The sequence below is a fragment of the Microtus oregoni genome, unplaced genomic scaffold (genome assembly GCF_018167655.1).
Source record: "Microtus oregoni isolate MIOR12 unplaced genomic scaffold, Mior012 000018F_ref0000195, whole genome shotgun sequence".
Lineage (NCBI taxonomy): Eukaryota > Metazoa > Chordata > Mammalia > Rodentia > Cricetidae > Microtus > Microtus oregoni.
Genome location: NW_024543077.1, coordinates 1,209,324 through 1,231,446, shown reverse-complemented (window position 1 = coordinate 1,231,446; position 22,123 = coordinate 1,209,324). Strand labels below are relative to the sequence as shown.

General features: G+C 42.4%; 1 protein-coding gene across 1 annotated transcript in view; it reads right to left on the bottom strand.

Annotated features, from left to right (window-relative positions):
- Positions 1-22,123, bottom strand: part of LOC121458740 (remodeling and spacing factor 1-like) — a 101,575-nt gene that overhangs the window by 51,116 nt on the left and 28,336 nt on the right. Inside the window, exon 2 of the mRNA XM_041668050.1 lies at positions 15,186-15,277. Coding sequence (XP_041523984.1) covers positions 15,186-15,277 — 92 coding nt within the window. The remainder of the gene's footprint in view (positions 1-15,185; positions 15,278-22,123) is intronic.

The following is a 22,123-nucleotide window of genomic DNA, read 5'->3' as shown; positions in this document are numbered from 1 at the left end:
GAATGTGCCAATCACATACTCGCTGTGCCATGCCTCCATTACATATATGCAAACCTGAAAAGAATTCTAGAAAGCCATAAGAAGAATCAATTAGAACACAAGCCGGAGTTAAAAGAGGTGGTTAAAAAAATATGCCAATAATCTTTAAAATGTAGGTAAATATTGTTTTCCAATACTAGCTTCAGTCATGAGGATGGAACATGTTTAAGATGTAAATACAGTTATTAATTATTGATTCATTTTAATTTCCCAATTTTATTTTCTGGGGATTAACCACACATTTAGCTAAACCACTTCTAATGTTATGTTCTACGTCCAGGATGATAGTGAATTTGGAATGTTATTAGCATATATTAATATGATAATAGATTTCATTATGCTTTTATATATTTACATGATGCATTTCATAATGCTTACCATTTGTTTTATTCTATCTTATTCCTACAAATGAGTGTGTTGTCTGCAGGAATACACACCGCCATGTGCCTGCAGTGCACGTAAAGACCAAACACAGCTCCAGACACTCCAGACTGGAGCTGCAAGTCGTGAGCAATCATGTGGGCGCTGGGAACCAACCCTGGGTCCTCCCATCTCCCCAAACCCCCAAACTAAATATATAACCTACTGCTTTAGGGGCTGTGTTCCACTGTCTTTACTGTAGGGTAGGTGATGCATTGTGGCCACATCGACCTCTCTGTAACCGTCTGCCATTCTCCTCCCATCCATGTCAGTCCCCTCTCTCCCAGCTAGTCCTGTGTCTGAGAGTGATTGTTTTTTACAGATGATGTGTTTCCATTTAATGATTTGCGTGTCTGTGTGTGCATGAGTGTGTACTTGCACCCATGCATGCATGCACCACAGTATGCATCCTGAGACCAGAGGACAACTTTCAGAAGCTAGTTCTCTGTGTCAAGTGGTCGGTCACAGCCTTGGTGATGAGATTCTGTCCCTTCTGAGCTCTTTCCAGCACCAAAAGTGAATATTTTGAAGCTAAGAGTCTTGCTAAATCTAGAGAAACCTGTTATATTAGATTTTATTTATTGTGGATGCTTATATACATATATTAAGTTTATTTTATATATAACATGTTTTAAGATAAAATTTACCCTTTTAAACCTTTTCAACTATATATTCCACATTAATAAAATTTATTAATTTTACTCAGGATTTGAGCAGCCACTATTACTTTTTATTTTTAAACATTTCTTAGGGTAGAGAAATAGTGCAAGCTTTGAAAGCTTGAAGCTATGTGTCCGGACCTCAGCACCCATGTAAAAAAAAAAAGCCAGGGCGCTCATAATCCCAGTGTTGGAGAGGCAGCCTGGCGGATTCCCAAGTTCACTGGTGACACGGCCTAGCTGAGTGACTCTAGGTTCAGTAACAGACTACTTTAAAAAATAATGTGGAGAATGCAACTGAGGAACACATCTAACATGAACCTTGACCTCCACGTGAACGTACACTCATCAGGCATGAATTCCCAAGTGTGCGGGCACACCCACACACCATTTCACAACTCAAATAACTGCCTTAACCATGAAATCCTTTCACCTCACACGGCCTTGGGCAAGCTTATAATCCACTTTCAGACTACATAAATGTTCCTACTCTAGAATGTCCATGTGATGAGATCACAGAATACTTGTCCCTGCTCCTCTTTCTCAGGTTTTCCTTTAGAATGCATCTCTAATGAATATCTTGTTTCCACCCGTAGACTCTAGTCAATAACACAGCAATAACCATCAGCATAAAAGTATCTGAGTCCCTGTACAAGTGAGGCTTCTAAGCCATACAGCAAACCGACTTTTAGATGTCCGAGGACACAAAAGATTCTCCTGAAGAAGGTGGAAGGGACTGAGTTGCCGCCTAACATTGTCATAGCCCTGCCTTAGAAATAGATACCTTAAGGTATAGAAGGTATTTTACTGCTGGCTTAAGACTGTTTTTTTTTGCCAGGTATGGTGGTAACAACTTTAATCCCAGCCCTTGGGAGTATGCTAGATGGCCAAGGCTAGTCTTGGCTATGCAGCAAGTCTGAGACCAGCCTTGCCTACACAAAACCTGTCTCAAAACAAAGTCCTGACTAATGAAATTGAGCATCTTTCCAGAAAATGTACTTCCTGAACATCTTCTGCTGAAATGTCTCTTTGCAACTTTATCTATTTAATTTGGAGGGGGTGAGAGGGGAGACACTCCCATAAAGACAAAGCTGGCCGCACACACTTCTGTGACAAGGATAACCCTGAACTTCTGACTGCCCTGCCTCTGTGCGCCACCACATCTGGTTCACCCCAGGCTCCAACCCCGAGCCTCACACATTGCTAAGCATCACTCTAGCAACTGGGCTGCACCCTAAGTACGTGGGAGCAGATGGGAACCGTCGGTCTATCTCTGAAAGGGCGTCTTTTCTCTGCTGAATTTTAGGAGTCATGCGCCCCGCCCCCACCTTTGGAACTTTTTAAAGATTTATTTTACGTGATGACTGCTACTATATGCATGTATATACATCACATACATACCTAGTGTCCGTGAAGGTCGGAAGAGCATGTCAAATCCCCTGGAACTGGAATTGTAGGTGGCTATAAGCCACCATTCGGTATGTACTTGGAATCAAGTCTAGTTCTCCACAAGAGCAACAAGTGCTTTTAATTGCTAAGCTACCTCCCCAGTTTGTTTTATCTCCCCCATTTCCCTATGTGTGTGTATATTTTATTACACAAATGTTTTTATGCATGTTTGCATGTATATGAATATACATGTGGGTGGGACGCATACATGTGTGCTGAGCGTATGTCAAAGCCAGACTGAGGTTCTTGCTAGGAATCCTTCACTAAGGCAGGGTCTCTCCATCGAGCCCAGAGCCTGCTGACAAGGCTAGCTCACTAGCTGCTGGACCTGGGGACTGTCTCCACCTACCAAGGCTGGAATTATAGGCAGGTTGCCATAAGCACCTGACATTTCTATGGATTCTGGGGGCCCAAATTCAGGTCTTCAAACTTTCTGGGTAAGTGCTTACTCACCCACCCATCTCCTCAGCCCTTAGGAGGTCTTTTTTTTTTTTAAATGTGGTGTTTTGCCTGCATATGTCTATATGAGAGTGTCAATTCTCTTGGAACTAGTGTTACAGACAACTGTGAGCTGCCTTGTGTACTAGAAATGGAACTCAGGTCCTCTGGAAGAGCAGCCAGTGCTTTTAATCACTGAGCCATCTCTCCAGCACTTTCTCTCTGTTACAGTCCTAGCTGTCCTAGAACTAGCTCTTGTAGACCAGGCTGGCCTCAAATTCACAGAGATCAGCCTCCCTCTGCCTCCCGAGAGCTGGAATTAAAGGCATGTGACACCAGCGCCCAGAATAGGAGCTCTTAATATATTCCCGAATAAACATCCCAGATTTGCAAGGCACATAATTTGCAGCATGAAGAACCTCACTCTACAGGCCTTTCTCACCTTCTTTATAAAGTTCTGACGCACAAATGTTTTAAATCTAGTCTAGTTATTTTTCCTTTTGTTGCCTATACTTTTAGTATCACACCTGAGATCACAAAGATTTCCCCTAAGAGTTTTATAGATTTAGGCCTTACATTATTGAACCACTCTGAGGTATGAAGTAGGATACATGTTCTATTTTGCAAATTGTAGTTTAAAAAGTACTATTTAACATAATAGATACAGTCAAAAGATATAAAACCACTACAGTAAATGAATGATCACTATACATACTGTGTTCTGCCATTCTCAGCTCAGCAGGAATCAAGCACTAAGAATGCTACTATGAATCCATCACTAAACCACCTTAGCTCGCACAGCATCACATAGAAAACTACGGGAAGCACAACGGAGCATTACTATATCCACAAGCATAAATAATTTGGGCAAAATTCAAGTAAATTTGTGAAGAAATGAATGCCACAAAAGGGGAAAATTTTATTTAAAATTATGGTGCTGTTTCTTTTACGAGTTGTTGCTAATATTCATACAGACTTGCTGGGCTCCAACAATCTGACTACAGTATGCTGAGGGCATTCATACAGCTTCATTTAACAAGAATTAAATTTTACTTAGTGAGCAATTAACTTCTACACTTGGGAATTAAGAGAGCCAGCTGCTTTCTCATTATAAATCTGGTACTCTTGCCGATATTCATATGTGTAACACATAAACTATTCCCTACAAGCCCATGTGTTTGAACACTTGGTTCCCACCTAGTGTACTGTGTAGTTATGAAACCTTTGGACATTTTCTGGTTTTTTGGTCCAGCTAGAAGACTAGCTGCAAACAAGGACTGAGCCACTTCTGCTACCACGCCTTCCTTAAAATGATGAACTTGAAACCCCTGAAAGTATAAGCCAAAACTTCCCTTAACTTCTCCTGGGTACAATCTCACAGTGATAAGAAAAGTAACTGCCACGATTATATTAACACAGAGCATGTGAGAAGGCTTTGCTCCATGTGAGGACAGAGCACCCATGCTGTAGAACAGACGCAATGAGCGCTCCTGGCTTTGCCATCCTCTGTGTTCCTCAGAGCACCACAGAAGTTATGTATATGACTCTGTCTCTCTGTCTGTCTCTCTGTCTGTCTCTCTCTCTCTCTCTCTCTCTCTCTCTCTCTGTTCTACACACACACACACGTGTATATGACCTGGAAGGTGGCATGCACTGAATGACACTCACTGCATGTACACCAGCACAGCACCAAGAGAAAGTTATCAAACACCAGCAGCCATTATTACATTATGGAAAAAACAGAATTCTAAAAAATTTTGGTGGTGTTAAAAAAAAATATTCCTGAAAAGAAGCTGTGTCTGGCTGTGAACAAAACTCCTGGGCGAAATCGGTGTCTGCAGAGACTGATGGACCAGCTGGGACTTTAGTGCTGCGGGGAGGTCAGAATTTGGTAGGTTCAGAGGCTAACTGCTTTATCCTGGGCTAGTTTTAGCTCTCTAGAGCAGTCACGCCTTGCCCGCTTCTGTATCTGAACTAACCCTTGTGATAATTAATAAAAAATACTCCTAGCTACTAACCTATCAGTACACCAACTTCTACCAATCCAAGAGGTAAAAATGGCATTAGATAGCATCTTAGGCCCGTAGAATAGCTCCTCCTGCCTCTCTGTCCTCACCTCTGCTGTGTACCCACCAACATAGTTTAAAGTTGCCTCAATTTATGTCTTTTTGGTTCTATGAAACCATAAAACCCCTGTGAAACTGCTTCCACATTGGAACATGCAATCTGGGGAACCTAAACCTGTCTTCCTGAGCCACCATCACTCAGAGTGGCTCCAGAATAAACTGTCGCTTACTCTTTTGTGTAGGAGGAATGTAAAATGCTCTAGTCACTATGGAAAGCCATTTGGTAGTTCCTCAAAAAGGTAAACACGGACATCACTATATGACCCCTTCACTCCTAGGTATGAAACACACAAATGAAAATATATTTCCTATGAAATCGTGTGTACAAATTTTCATAGCAACGTTATCCCTCCAAAATGAGAGGAAACTTAAATGTTCAGAAACTGGTAGAGAAAGAAAGGTGGTAGCAAGCAAACACTGGATGGTATGCAGTAAACACTAATATACACCACAGTGTGCACAGACTTAAGACTTCAGACCAACTCAAGCCAGACAGACACCGAGGCCAGGAGTTAGGGTTCCCTTTGTAAGAAATGTTCAGAACTGGAAAACTCGTGGAGACGGAAGGCGGAGCTGTGCTGACTAAAGGCTGGGAGCTAAGAGGGTGGGGTGTGCAGTGCAGGGCTAGGACCACGGATGACAAACACTACGTCTCTCTCTCCAGGGCCAGAAATCTCGCAGAATTCAAGTGCGGCAGTGGTTTGATGATCGTGGCGTTTACAAAAGGACAGTGAAGCACACACTGTAAATGGTGGAGTGTATCTTGTTATGTGAAGTGTATCTCAGTTTAACACTCCACAGAGAGTGTAAGATACAAACAAAAACTAAGAGCAACAATCTTGTTTCACTCTGGAGAACACAGCTGTAAACATCTACTTTTCATCAAATATGACCAAATTATCAAACAATGAAAGATGCCTCTTATTAATTCATGATGGATGACAGCTTCCAGAGAATAAAAGCAACAGGCGGGGGTGCGATGGGTGTGACTCCGTGATTGTACAGTTATCAGGCGCAAACCAGGCTGGTGCCCAGCGCAGGGGAGGGGAGGGCAGCAGGCAGTAATCAGGGAAAGAAGAGAGGGCAGTTGAACAGTGACATGTTCTGAGATTATTTAGATCAAGACCATATTTTTAACCAAATTTATTTACAAAAATTGTCACTTTTATCTTCCATTTATTCTTTTGTTGTTGTTGTTGCTTTTTGAGACAAAGTCTCACTAAACAGCCCAGGCTTGCCTTCAACTCATAACCCTCATGCCTTGAACTCAACCTCCCCACTGCTAGGGTTTCAAGCATGCACCATCCGTGGCCCCTGCGTTTATTCTGAGGGATAAACAAGGGGTTACTTCTTGTGGAAGAGCAGAAATCTATTACATGTTTACTGATTTATTCTGTGTCAGGACAGCTATGCCCAGAACATGTGTAGAGGTGGGTGTTGACCACCAGGCTTGCTGCCAAGTGCCTTAATCCAAATTAAATTATTTTCTCATCCTTTTGCATAAAAGCCTATAAAATAATTGACTTATTACCATCCTCATGGACTCCGAAGACAGCACAGGCCACAGACATCACATGACTTCAGGTGTGAGCACAGATCATGGACATCAACATTGTTAAGACACTGAAGGCTTCCGTGATAAAATCTCCCCCAACCCCACCCACTACAGAGAGAGAGACAGACACACAGACAACTGTACCTCCAGTCCCAAGGGATTCAATGCCCTCTTCTAGCCTCCTTGGGAATCAGATATGACACACAGCCATACAACCAGGCAAAATACCCATACACATTAAGAAAATAATAGCAATAATTCTCAAAAGAAAAATGAAAAGAAAAAGAAAAAAGAAGATAGTCTCTTATTTAGGTACATATGTACATACAAACATATGTATGTTTTTCAAGGTAAGGTTTCTCTTTGTACTGTGCTGAAACGTACTCTGTAGACCAACCAGGTTGGCCTCGAACTCAAAGATCTGCCTGGCTCTGCCTGTCCCAAGTGCTGAAATTAAAGGTGTGTACCACTGCCCCCTAGCCAGGATAGCTCCTTTAGTTTTGGTTGTGAGTCCAGGCTTTAACAGCTAAGCCATCTCTCCAGCTGGGATAGCTTCATTTACAATCCCTTTCCCTGCTACTTTGAAGGCCTTGCCCTGAAAGGAGCAGGGCCACAGGAAAGTACAGGCACAGATACTACCAGTGGCATCTATCATCTCTCATCAAGGCTGTCTGAAATCACTGTGGTGGCTGAAATCATTAACAACCAAGGGCAACGGGAAGAGTTCCCTGGATGAATAAGAGAGAGCCTGGTGACAGAGAAATTTCTCTGTGGCTTGCCAAGTGAAAAGAATGTGAAGACCTCAGCCAAGCAGGAAGTCAACATGTCCTAGCAGATCAGCTAGTTTAAATTCTCCCTCACCATGTTTGTGAGGGTCTATCTTAAAAGTAAAACATAAATAGATTAAATTCATGGGTTTTCTTCTTTTTTGTGTAATTCTGGACAATGTATGTCAGACAGTGCAAGACATGAAACAAAAGCTGGACACCTCTCCAGCTACCAGGGATCAGGATCTTGTTGGTTCTACTTTGCACAAAGGAAAGGCAAGGGGGAGGGGGAGGAAAAGGCAAGGGGAAAACATTCCCACAGGGCTTCTTCACTGTGGGTTTCTCACCATATGACATGATTGCTGAGCCTCTCCACTGCATTCTCTCTTGGTACCTTACACAGGTAAGGCTGTGCTACCGGCAGTTCCTAACAGGCGCCTGCTCACTCTATACAATTGTCTTACAGTTGTTTAAAGACACACTAAGAAGACATAACAAACAGCAACAGTAGTGTGGTTGGCTGAGTCTAGGCTGAGGAGGCAAGGAAATGCCAGATGCTTAGTCTGTAAACAAAATTCTGATTTCATGATATCCCGTTACTTCAAAGAAAGAGACAGCTCTCAGCAATACATACGCACAGCACTACTACAAGAAAAACAGTACAGAGCAAAGAAAGGTCAGGTATGACCACAGGCCTGGCTGCCACCAGCAAATGAAAACAAACACAAGAAAACGGGGATTGTCTACGTGACTGTTTAACCTAGCATCACTACTTAAAGGTGAAGAGAAGTAAGCACTCAAGACAAAGTCCAGAAGTAAGACAAATGTCCCACCAAAGCCCCAGTCAGCAAGTCCAAGGTGTCAATGAAAAGCTGGCTCTGCCATTTTTAGCCATGAGGGCCTATACAAGTTTTTTAGCTTCTCAAATCCAATTTCCTTATACACAAAACAGGGGTAATCTGTTTCAAAGTTACAATCACACAAAAGAAAATTCAAAGTTTTCACCAGCGCACAGTGAATGTTCATTATAAAAACCACACATTATAAAAACACCAGGTCTTCTGGCTCCTGTAATGTCAGCACCAGGCTTAGGCAGTGGACTCTGCCCTGAGCCTACACAGTGAGGTCCTGTCTCAGAGAAAACACAGAACAAAACAAAACACATACAATAGTTTCCATAATGAAGTTAATACCAAGTCCACAGAGGAAAATTCAAACAATGGCTTCTACAACAGAGTTAAGCTAAGGAACACCTTCCTGGGAAAATGCTCAAGGAGACAGAAATGCTCAAGCTGAGGCCTAAGGGATAGGCCAGTGTGCCAGGAGAATGCAAGAACTCTTAGGGGAAAGATGGCAGGTTCAAGACACAGTAAATTTGTGAGAGGAAAAATTTCTGAATTGGAAAGTATTATAGTATCCTTTCTGTGTATAGGAAGTCCCTTTCGGGGATGGAGAAATGGCGCAGTGGGTCAGAGAGCTTGCTGTGCAGGACTGAGGAACTGAGTTCAGATCCCAAGCGTAGTCACACAAACCTGCAACACTAGCATCTGCTGAGAACTGGGGAAGGGAGGAGGGGAACTGAACTGTATGAGTATGTGTTATAGACAGTAAGATGACGGGGATTGCTGCCCAGCCAGCTTAGCTGAAAATTCCAGGTTCAGTGAGAAACCCTGCCTCAAGGGGAGGAGGCAGAAGAATGTTAAAACTAGCTTACTCTGGCTTCCATTCAAGTACACAGAGATGAACATACATACCTGCACACGCGCGCGCGCGCGCGCGCGCGCGCGCGCACACACACACACACACACACACACACACACACACTGTTTCACCAGTGAGGAGACGATAAAATGGTTCAAGGATAGGGTGGTGGTCCAAACTGAAAAGGGGGAGAATGTGAAGAATCAGACAAGGGGTCGTAACTTCATGAACTAAGCAGAACGAAGGGGCTATGGAAAGGAGACCAGAGAGACAGGAAGGAGCCTGATAAGAGTTGGCTGCTGCTGGAGTGTAGGGGAACAGTGCCTACATTTTGCTTCAGGCTGAAAACATTGATGGTGACGTGAATACACATGGGTTCTACATGAACACATCATGGGTTCTACAGGTGCAGCAGGTTTGGACGAGAATAAAGCTGGCTTTTGATGTACTTAGTGACAACACTTGAGTGGGCCACTATTCTGAGAAATGTTTGTTCTTTCCATACGCCTGACATCAGTTGATCGGTGGTTTGCTAGCATTTTTATTCTATATTCTCTTTGGACCAGATACCACTCAATGCTCTGCAGAGAGCTAACAACAAACATGGTAAACGTCAATGCACACACAATCACTTAAACTATGTGGCTTGGCACCGGAGCTGATGTCAACTACAGATCATCCTCCACAGCATACCTGTCCTGTTCCAATCACACTTGATTTACAAAAACAGGTAGAATTTGGCTACAGTTTGCTAGTTCCTACTCTAGACTACCAATAGCACTTGTAAAAATTCACAGAGAACAGTGGCTAAAAAGGAAAGGCTTAATATTATAACCTGAGCCAATACGAAACTTGAGCTGGGAGTTTCACATAGAGTAAACATACCACACTTAGTCTTTTGTTAACTTGACACTAGCCAGGGTCATCTCAGAAGATGGAACCCCAACTGAGGAAATGTCTCCCATCAAGCTGTGCCCTCTAGGCAAGACCATGGAGTATTTTCTTGATTAATGTTGATGTGAAATGGCCCAGCCCACTCCAGGTGATGCCACCCCTAGGCAATCAGTCTGAGTTGTGTAAGAACAGGCTGAGCAAGCCATGGAGAACAAGCCAGTGAGCAGCATCCTCCATGGCCTCTGCTTGAGTGAGTTCCTGCTTTAGCTTCCTTCAGTGATGGACTGATCAGTGGTGTGAGCAAAACAAACCCTTCCCTCCCCAGGTTGCTGACCAGAACTGAAAATTCTTAATTCAAAATAGCAAAGGGGGGGGGGGGGGCGGAGAGATGGCTCAGAGGTTAAGAGCATTACCTGCACTTCCAAAGGTCCTGAATTCAATTCCCAGCAACCACATAGTGGCTCACAACCATCTGTAATGAGGTCTGGTGCCCTCTTCTGGCCAGCAGGCATACACACAGACAGAATATTGTATACATAATAAATAAATACATATTTAAAAAAAATAGCAAAAGGCCCTGAAAATCTTTAAAGGATTCTCAAATTTTTTTCTACTGTTGTGATAAACACCATAACCAAGGCAACTTCTAGAAGGGATTATTTTGGGCTTAGATTTAGGCGGCTAGGGTTAATAGTAACAGGGCCTGCACAGTGGCAGACAGAGCAGCTGGAGCAGCAATGAAAACTCACATCACAAACAGCAAAGAAGAAGCTAAGAGAGTTCACTGGAAACAATACAGTCTGCCCCCAGTGACATTATTACTCCTCCAGCAAGACAACACCTCCTAAACCTACCCCCAAAAAAAACTAGAGACCTAGAATTCAGATGCCCAAGAATCCAGGGGACATTTCATTCAAACTACCACAGTGGCCCGGGAATGCACATGGTGCACAGACATGAGACAAACACAATACGTGCAAAATAATTTAATTAATTACAAGTACAAATGTATGTTAAATGCAACCACATAAAGAACCATGCAAGAGCAGGGCGGAGGTAGCACACACCTTTAATCCCAGCACTTGGGAGGCAGAGGCAGGTGGATATTTGTGAGTCTGAGGCCAGCCTGGTCTACAGAGCGAATTCCAGGACAGACTCCAAAGCTACAGAGAAACGCTGTCTCAAAAAACCAAACAAACAAAGTACTATACAAAAAATATACAACAGCACCAATACAAACGACCAATTCAAAAAATTGGCAAGGACAAAGAAGTTAAAGACAGGCAAGAACACATGAAAAGAATGTTCAACATACTAATTATTAGAGCAATACAAACATACTAGGTTTCTATAAAATGAGTAAGTGTGTTGCTACAGAGAGTGATGATTAAGTCATCATAGAAGAGTCCAGCACGTTCACAAGAAGTTAATACAGAATTATTACATGACACAGTACTTACATAACAAAATGAAATCACTTGTATACCCCCAAATTTGTACAAATGTTCAAACTGCAACTTTTGCCCACTTCCCAAAGTGGGCAAAAGATGGAAGCAAGCCAAATATCATAAGCCTATAAATGATTAAATAAAATGTGCCCTAACCGTAAAATGGAATATCATTAAGTATAAACAGAGTACCAGCACAGCCAAAAAATGCATGAACCTTGCAAACATCAAGCCAAGTGGAAGAGAACAGATGTAAGAACAGTGCGCTAAGACTCCACTTCAGAAAGAGTCAAGAACAAGCAAATTCTCCAAGCCAAATCGAATCAGCACCTGCCAGGGCTATAGTAGAAAGAAGTCGTTAGGAGATACAAAGTCTCCTCAGTGATGAAAATGGTCTGGAACTACATAGGGGCCACCACATAGCACCATAAGCACAACAGCACTAGCAGAAAAGCGAACACAGAGGACTGTATATTGTATGACTCCGTTTACATATCATAAGTTAGACCATAAAGTGCAGGGGAGTGTCTTCTGACTCGGTGCCGATGCAGCTGCACAACTCTGCGTGCACTGACACAGTTCACTTCTCGTGTGTGAGCACAGCTCCACTCAGACTGAGCTAGAGCCACATCACAGGGCTAATGAAACCCCCTCACCTCTACTTTCGCACCCTACAGAGCCTGAGAACAATCAAGAGTCAATTCTTTACGATATTAATTTATTCAAAATACTAAAGTTTGTTAGTAACAGAGCCAGGATTAAAATACAAGATACTTACTTCTACCCCAGTTCTCAGAACATTAAAAAAAAAAAAAAAAAAAGCTAGAAAAGTAAAAAAAAAAAAATCTTTTACCCAGGCTTAGTATACCTATAATCTCAAGATGCTGAAGGATTGCAACTTAAAGACCAGCCTAGCTGGACTGCAAAGTGAGACCCTGCCTCAACAAACAAAGCCAAAAGAATAAATAAATAAATAAATACAAACAACTTTAATATATATACAGATATTAAGTCCTTATAATTCTTTTAAATATTATGTTAAAACCAGCATTCTGATATCGCAGCATCTCTTTTTAAGCTCCAAATCTCTCATTAGTCATTTTGCAAATGCAAAAACATTGATTTTACTGGTAATTTAAAAAGCACTTGAAATAGCTAAAAATTTATTCATTCATCATTTATAGATTAATGTTTCCAACAACTTAATTAAACATTACCTAATTTTTCTTTTAGAAAAGACCATTACATAAAATCTTTGAAAATCTAAGAAGGCTTTACATTGCTTTATTTTATGTTTTAACATGTTGAAAATTACCTAGTGTGTGCATGTACGTGTGTGCATGTGTGCACATGCCTATGTGTGGGTACACACCTATCACGGGTCACAGGTGGAGGTGAGGATAACTTGACAGAGTTAGTTCTCTCCTTCTACCCCGTGTCTTGGGAATAAACCTGGGTCATCAAATTTGGAAGCAGGCACCGATTCCTGCAGAGCCATTTGACTGGCCTGTTTGTTATTAGCATTTTTAAAATTAGATTAAATATATGTGTCAATTAGTGCATGCGTGTGCACGTACACATGTTTGTGAAGAAAATCTATCTTTCCTTTTGTTGCTCTGAAGACAGGCTTTCACGTAGTCCAGGTGGACTTGTAACTAGCTTATTTAGAGAGGACCAATCTCAAGTCTTGTGATCCCCCTACATACACCTCTGGAGTGGCTGGGATCAATCAAACACAGGGTCTCTGTTTGCCCGGACTCTACCCACTGATCTACATATATGAATTTGATATATGAATTCATATATGTAGATCAGTGAATATATTTTATATTGATATTTTTCAAAAGTTAGACAAACCTAGAGTTGGAAGCCTATGTTCCTTCCCCCATTGGCTTTGGTCAGAGTTCTGACCACTGCAGCCAACAGAAGATGATGGAAGTGATCTTTGTAATTCCTAATTTGATTTTTTAAAAAAAAAAAAAAACTGAACTGATTCTATTCATCATTTCCTATCACTTAATCTGGAGTAGTAAATAATGAAACAAAGATAACCTAAATAGTATACATGGTGCTTATTATAAAAACAAGAGTTCTTATCTATAATGAGTCCTCTTTCCACAGCACCCTATAATCATACACATCTCCCTGCCAAAAAAAAAAAAAAAAGGAATGATACAGTACATTAAAAGTTGTATTACATCTATTTGTTTTGTGTGGTTTCCCATGTGAGAGGGAGGTCAGAGGAAAACTTTCAGGGCCTTTAACTATACAGAACCCAGGGACTAAAGTCAGATCATCAGGCTTGGGAGCCCTTACCCACCAAGCCATCTCGCTAGCTGATTGGAATTTTGTTTTTAAAGTAGACAAGAAAAATCTTTTTCAATCATAATCTAACACTTTAGTATGTTACAGAAGTCAAAATACTCCCACTGGGAAGAATATTCCACCGAACATGTAAATAAAGCACAACATATATGAGCTCAGGCTTCCTTAAGCATGCAGCCCTTCATTTGCATGCAGTTCTGGACAATGGGTTTGAACAGGTGGACTGGGGATGGAACTAGTCTGGAGAACGTTTGTCTAGCGGGCACAAAGCCCTGGGTTCTGTCCCCAGCACCATATGGTAGAACATATGTACAATCTCACCACTTGGAAGTAGAGGCAGAAAGATGAAAACTTCAAGGTCATCCTACACAGGAAATGGTTTTGTTGTTAGTAGGATTCATCCTACAGCTGAGATTACCCAGGTTGTCTTGTTAATTATTACACGTCTGACTTTTTGTCTCGATAGAAAATTTAGAATTCTGTCATACTGACCTAACAGATTTTAGAGATTCTTTCTCTCTCTCCCCTCACCTCAAATATTTTTAAATAACTATTCTGCATATATACATGCAGACCAGAAGAGGGCACCATATTGTGAATCACCATGTGGATGCTGGAAATTGAACTCTGGACCTCTGGAAGAGCAGCCAGTGCTCTTAACTGATGAGCCATCTCTCCAGTCTCAAGATTTTCTCTTTCAAAACAGGGACAAATTCAGGTTCTGTCTCTACCTTCTGGGTGATTTAAACAAAAATATTTTATTTGTTCGAGTTGATTTTAAAAAATGAATGAGAGAAAATGTAGAAGCGGTGGCAGGTGCCAAAAAAATCCCAGGACCGAGGTTACAGATGCAGAGGTGGGAGTTCAAATTCCAGGACTCAATCCCAGGACTGAGGTTACAGATGCAGAGGTGGGAGTTCAAATCCAGTTTACGTTGCACAGACTTCAGTTTTAAAAAACAACCACAAAACAAAAACCTCAGCACACAAAAAAGATACAACTTTTAAAGCTAACTTTAGAAATTAAGACTGCTACACTGTAAGAGTTCTCTGTTGAGCATGCTCAAGGCATAATAAAGCTGTCGTTTACCTGGGTGTGGTGAGGCAGGAGTATCTTAAATTCAAGGCTATCCAGAATGCCCCAGAGTTCTCCCCAAAAAAACAATACTAAACATGTAATGTTTCCCAACATGAACTTACAAAATAACCACTGCCAAAGAAAAACTTATACAATATAATAACACAGAGCAGTCATATTCTGTAGCTCTAATAAATTGATTTAAAAGCATATTACTAAATGCAAACATCAATTCATATTCAATGAGATAGTATTTCAGTGGCAGAGAAGGTAATTTGCACAGTTACCTTGATCAAGTATTTTTCCCATCTGTCTGCTGTAACGGATTTGCCAATCTTCCTCATCAACTTCAAATGGAGCTCCACCAATTCTTTTGGTACTTAAAACGAAGGAAAAACTTCTGTTAGCCAACAAAATAAAATATTTGCAAACATTTAAGATTTTAAAAAAACGAAAATAAAAACCCACTTTCTCCAGTCCTGAATCTTTTCTTAAAACACAGAATGTTGCTGATTCTTTCATTAGCCCTGAATCCTTAGAAGCCTAAACTAGAGGGGAAAGGACTAAATTCCAGTTGAGACCTAACAGGGAAGTCACATTTCAAACTGTCAGTAAGAATGAAACCGACTATAAGCTACAGTAAGCCACAGGAGTTTAATGGTTACAGAAGCCCCACCCAGTGCTTGCCCCACAGGGAGGTGAGAGGGAGAGCAAAGTCAATGGCTCTGAACTTTCTGCTTCATTTTCCTGCGAACAGAAAACCACTTCAAAAAGCAGGGCTGCTTATTTATTTTTACTATGTCTAGAGATGTAGCATGGGGTAAAGCGCTTTGCCTAGCATGTAGGGGCACCAGATTCAAGCCCCAGTAATACAGTAAGTAAATACCATCAAATAAAAGCACTTAACTAAACAACTAAAATTCCTTAGAGTCCCTCATGGTATACACTTGGATTCCAGAATTCCAGACCAAGATATAGATTGATACAGTGAGAAAAGAATTGAAGAATATACATCTCAGATTGGTGGATTTTTATAAAGTAGTCTAACAGTGTTCAAACTTAATAAAAAAAAAAAACCTAAAACTAAAAAACGTTCTTCAAGTATAACTCCTATCTGACTAGCTAAACTTCTCTGTAACATTCTAAAGATTCCTCTCCTGCTTGCCAGACCAAAAAAACAACAACAACAACAAAAAAAACGTATCTTCCACTCTCTGAATAGGACTAACCATCAGACAGCTTTAACCTCTTTAAGAGGAACTCTAGCTTCTTAGACCTTCCTTGCTGGGTTTTGAACTATTATTTAAACTTCAAAAGACTGCTCTATCTTCCCTTAGGTTCTCTGTTCTTACTGCAAACAGCCAGAGTTCCTCTAAATATCCCCCAGGTATGATTTGATTGTTTTTAAATTATATTAATTAGACCAAAGGGAAATATAGAACAGATATGCCTGCCAAATTTTGTATTTCCCAAATCCAAAATGCCACTATTAACTTGAAGAAATTACAGGTACCCTATCTAATTTTTTTCCATAATCAAATATATACACTAAGAAAATACAAAAGAAGAAGAAAAAGACGGAGGAGGAGGAAAAGGAGGAGGAGGAGGAGGAGGAGGAGGAGGAGGAGGAGGAGGAGGGGAGGGAGGGAGGGGAAGGGAAAGGGGAAAGGGAAGGGAAGGAAGGGAGGGAAGGAAAAGAAAAGGCTAGACCAAAAATGTTCTTTTGCAGCAAGACTTGTCTGAGCATTGTTACCCGCCCTTGTGGTATGCTATGAGCGTTGTTCCTTTGCAGAACTACAGCTCCCAGCGTTCCTCTGGACCACGGACACATTTCCCAGAAGCCTTTGCATTCCTCGTTAAAAAGCGAGGGTCCTATGCCCCGGCAATGTCAGCACACCTGTACCTGCCCGTTGTTACCCCACCCCCATTAAAAGTGCACCCACGTGGGACCTCCGCGTGTCTGTGTTTTCTTCCCCGTGTAATGTCTTTACCCTCTAACCCGCAGACAAGAAAGCCAGCCAGAAATTAGGAACAACAATGAGTATCTAAGAAAGAATACCTGCAACACTCTCCAATGTATTTGATCTAACAGGTGTTGGCTACAAATGCTCAGAGTGGGAGGTGCTGTCCTAATCTTTACAGTCCTTCCTTCTCTCGACTGCTAGCTTGAGACAGCTCGGAAGTGTAACATGTACTCTTCTAACAACCCTAAGGGTCCTGCTGGGCCTGCAGTCACAGATAACACAGACAATTACCCTAAAACCCGAAGTAGCGAGCCGAGGACAGAGTGGGGAACTCCAGACAGAAACAAGGTACACGTAAACAGCTAAACCAAAGAACAGAGAATGACTACAGACTTCAGACAGGGGCTCTACCAGGAAGACAGTCTCATGTTAAAGCGGGAGACTGCTCTGTATTTTAGAAATATCTTATGACTGAATTAGAGGAAATTAGATTTCAAAATGAAAGTTTTCATTTGCTTTAAGAGGTAGAGTACAAGGGAAAAATCTGAAGTTAACTCCAGAAAGTATCTGCGAAGACGAGAGTCCCTGGCTAGGCCTGAATGTGAAGGGGCAGCAGACACAGCAGGGGGCAGAACTGAGAGCCCTTGTAGGAAATAAACTCAACAAAAGGCATCAAGCCTGATGGTGCAAAGTCAAGAAAGCCCAGCGAGGTATGAGCTTAGAAAACCCAAGAGGCCAAAACAGTTCAAGGAAATCCAAAGAGGGCTCAATTCCCAGTCCTTCCAATCTATGTGGGTGGTCAGGTCCTAAAGGAACCTTGACTTTCTAATCTGTATTAAAAGACTCTGGTAATCTCCTGGAATTTTGAAATGGCAAAATACTATATAAAATTAAAACACTTTTGATGTATTTCTGTCGTGATACTGGAAACTAAGATCACCTTTAACAGTTCCTGAACATTCAGAGCTCAGTTTACCCTGACTGACTTACACCTCAACCTGCCACCTTCTAAACCCAATTTACTGCACCGCAGGCCTGCTGCCATAGTCTGTCCTCTTCATCCTCTATCCTCACACCTTAGGGTCGCCCTTCGTCCCGTTAGTTCACAAAGCGTGGTAAGGCCGCAGTTAGCAGCTGGCACTGTCTCCTCAGCTCCATAAGCACTGCAAACTTCAGTTTATGTCCTGACGACTATTCCCAACCTAACTCCCAACCCCCTTTCTCTCCACCTCCCCCCCTTGCTCTTTCCACCCCCACCTCCGGGTTTTTCAAGACAGGGTTTCTCTGTGTAACAGCCCTGGCTGTGCTAGAACTCACTCTGTAGATGACGCTGGCCTCTGCCTCCTGAGAGCTGGGACTAAAGGCGTGCGGCACCACGGCCCAACTGCCAACCCCTTTCTCTTACAACTACACGGAAATCCTCAACAGAGATCACCTTGGTCTGACAAAGGGGGTGGCTCACTCCTGAAGGCAGGGGCAGGCAGATCTCTCTGGGTTTGAGGTCAGTCTGGTCTACAAAGTTCCAGAACAGTCAAGGCTACACAAAAACAAACAAACCAAAAAGGGAACAAACCACTTTAGTCTGTTCGCTGCCCACTAACCCTGCCCTAGCCCCTGCATGTGCGCCTTGTGGAAGCCTTCCAGTTCATTACCAAATCCCTATGCGAGTCATACTCTTCTTTTTTGTTGTTTTGTTTTGTTTTTCAAGACAGGGTTTCTCTGTAGCTTTGGAGCCTGTCCAGGAACTAGCTCTTGTAGACCAGGCTGGCCTCGAACTCCCAGAGATCCGCCTGCCTCTGCCTCCCGAGTGCTGGGCATACTCATCTTTCAAAGACTGGGGAATGCAAGTCTCGGACTTTCCAATGCCAGTATGTCTTTTATTCTGAGACTGTTCAAACTGCCTGCACCAAGTGGTGACTCTGACACCAGTTTCTAAACATAACCCCCCGACAGCGCATCATACAGAAGTCATGGAAGATTTTTATTCTGTTGGCATTACTTTTAATAGGTCAAAAATCAACACACAAAAGCATGGTTTTCATTCTGTTTACAAGTCTTGTTTATTTTGATTTAACTGTATAAGTACTGAATTAATCAGGGTGCTGGCTCTTCTACGGGAAGCCACATGGAAGTGATCCTGCAGTGTGGAAGAGTACAGCCTGACACACATTCTTTAGTAACTATGGAGGGTGATTAGAATGAAAATGGCCCCACAGGCTCACAGGGAGTGGCACTATGGGAAAAGAATAGGAGGTGTGGTCTAATTGGATGAAGTGTCTCACTGTGGGTGGGCTTTGAGTCTTCAAAAACCCACTCCAAGTCCAGTTTCTCTCTTCCTGCTGCCTGTGGATTTGTACTTAGAACTCTCAACTGCCTGTCCTCCAGCACCACAACTGCCTGCAAGTCTCCGTATCCCACCGTGACGACGGACTAAACCTCCGAACTGTAAGCCAAACTCAGTTTTCCTTTATAGAGCTGCTCTGGTCGGTACCTCTTCAATAGAACACAGACTAAGATAGTAAGTAAATTTATTTAAGTTTTGGTTGCAAAGAGAACTGAAATGTGATGATCTTTAAGGGCACTGAATATATTAACAGATAAACAGGGAAACACTTCACAAGGAAAACCAAAGGGCTGGGAGATAGAAAGCTTAGCGGTACATCCCATGCTTAGCTCTCTCTTTATCCTTAGCAGAACTGCCGCAATGTGGTACTGCACACTCTAAAGCAGCTGCTTAACAGAGCACCTTAGAATGATGGCGTGTTCTGTACACGACATCCACTCAGACACACGAGAAAACCACAGAATGATGGCGTGTTCTGTACACGACATCCACTCAGACACACGAGAACACCACAGAATGATGGCGTGTTCTGTACACGACATCCACTCAGACACATGAGAACACCAGAGAATGATGGCATGTTCTGTACACGACATCCACTCAGACACATGAGAACACCAGAGAATGATGGCGTGTTCTGTACACGACATCCACTCAGACACACGAGAACACCACAGAATGATGGCGTGTTCTGTACACGACATCCACTCAGACACACGAGAACACCAGAGAATGATGGCGTGTTCTGTACACGACATCCACTCAGACACACGAGAACACCAGAGAATGATGGCGTGTTCTGTACACGACATCCACTCAGACACACGAGAACACCAGAGAATGATGGCGTGTTCTGTACACGACATCCACTCAGACACACGAGAACACCAGAGAATGATGGATGGCGTGTTCTGTACACATGGCTAATGAAAGTGAGGAACTAAGCTATATTTTGACTTCGTATCTGTGTGTGTCTGTGTTGGAGTATGGACATGTGAGTGTAAGTACACCGAGTCCAAAGGAGGTCACTGGAGCTTGAGTTACAGGCAGCCGAGAGCCAGCCACCATGGTTACTGAAAACTGAACTCCAGCCTTCTCTAGGAGCAGCAGCAGGAGCTCTTAATCGCTGAGCTACCTCTCCAGAGCCAGAACCAAGCTTTCTAGTTTGACTTATTCTATAAACTTTTTAAGTATATTTATTTAGTGAGTGTGTGTGTGTGCGCGCACACACACATGAGGGGTCACATGAAAAAGTGTGTGTGAGGGGCTGGAGAGATGGCTCAGAGGTTAAGAGCACTGGCTGCTCTTCCAAAGGTCCTGAGTTCAATTCCCAGCAACCACGTGGTGGCTCACAACCATCCAAGATGAGATCTGGTGCCCTCTTCCGGCCTGCAGGCATACAGACACTGTATACACAATAAATAAATCTAAAAAAAAAAAAAAAGAAAAAGTGTGTGTGAAGGTCAGAGGACCACTGGCCAGAGTCAGCCCTGTCCTTCCACCACGTGGCTAACGGGAATCAAACTCAGGTCACCAGGCTTGGCAGCAAGTACCTTTCTTTACCTGCGTAGCCACTCTGCCAACACCAATTCTATTAGTTCTTAATTTAGTTCAGTAGACATGAAAGTGTCAGTTTTGTTTGGTTGGTTTGTTGGTTTTCTGAGACAAGGTCTGTTGGGGAATATTGATGTGTGTTGCATCTTTTCATACCACCTTTGTTAACGATTCAAATATGTGTTTGATTAAATACAATGAACCTGCACGCAGGAGGCTGAGTCACAAGTAGATGACAAGAAGGAGTAAGGAGGAACCACGTGCAGCAGGGGTTCCTAAGGGGGGATTGGAGAGAAGGATGCTGGGTAGTTTGGAAGACACTAGGAAAGGGAGAAGTTAGCTACTTGCTATACTGCCTCTTTGAGTAGCAGAATTCCACCTCAAACCTTGAACTGTGAGTTCTTTAGATTTAGATAAAGTTTACCTTAATAGCAAGGAACAGAATTCCTTCAGGCTGCAGCTCCTGCACAAACGCCATTGCGTAAGGGCCGTCACTGTAGCTAATAAACTTAACCACAAAGGTCTCTTATGTCATGTGGCTCTGGCTGTCCTGAACTCATTATGTAGACCAGGCTGGCCTCCAATTCACAGAAATTAGCCTGCTTCTGCCTCTTCAGTCCTGGGATTAAAGACGTGTGCCTGGCTAAAAGTATCAATTATATTCTTAAATCACACGATCATTTTCTATAAACTGACCAGCTCTAATTGTACTCACTTGTCAACTACAACATTTTCCAAATAGCCCAAATTATTATCGGATCCCTTTCTGTGAAAGATTCCAAGGCAGAAAGAAAAGGTCTGAGATGTACGGTCATAAAGACCCTGCTAGAGGACAAAGGTATGGAGCCTAAGCGGCCGCAGCCCAGACTATGTAGCTGACTCAATTACCCAAAGGCAATTCACACTGATGTTTTTCTGTGCATCTTTATATCATAAACTCTAAATATTGCTGCTTCTGCAAGCCTAGTCTGTTGCTTAAATTATGATTTTTAATTTAAATTTTAAATTTAGTATACACTGGGGCTTTGCCTGCATGTATGTCTGTGTGAGGGTGTCAGAGACCCTGGACCTGGAGTTACAGACAGTTGTGAGCTGAATCGTGGGGGTTGGGAATTGAACCCAGATCCTTTGGAAGAGCCCAGTGCTCTTAACCACTAAGCCGTCTGTTTAGCCTTTGGGATGGTATAAAGTTACAGCAGCTCATACTCTTCCTCAATCCTTCAAAAGTCTGTTATTTACATTTCTTCTACACCTATGAGCAGAGATTGACTCAGAGTTATAAAGACAGTTATTTTATCTTGGTCACAGGTGTCAGGACATTTCAGACACAGTGATTGGTTACAAGAAGCTTTATTTACTGCCC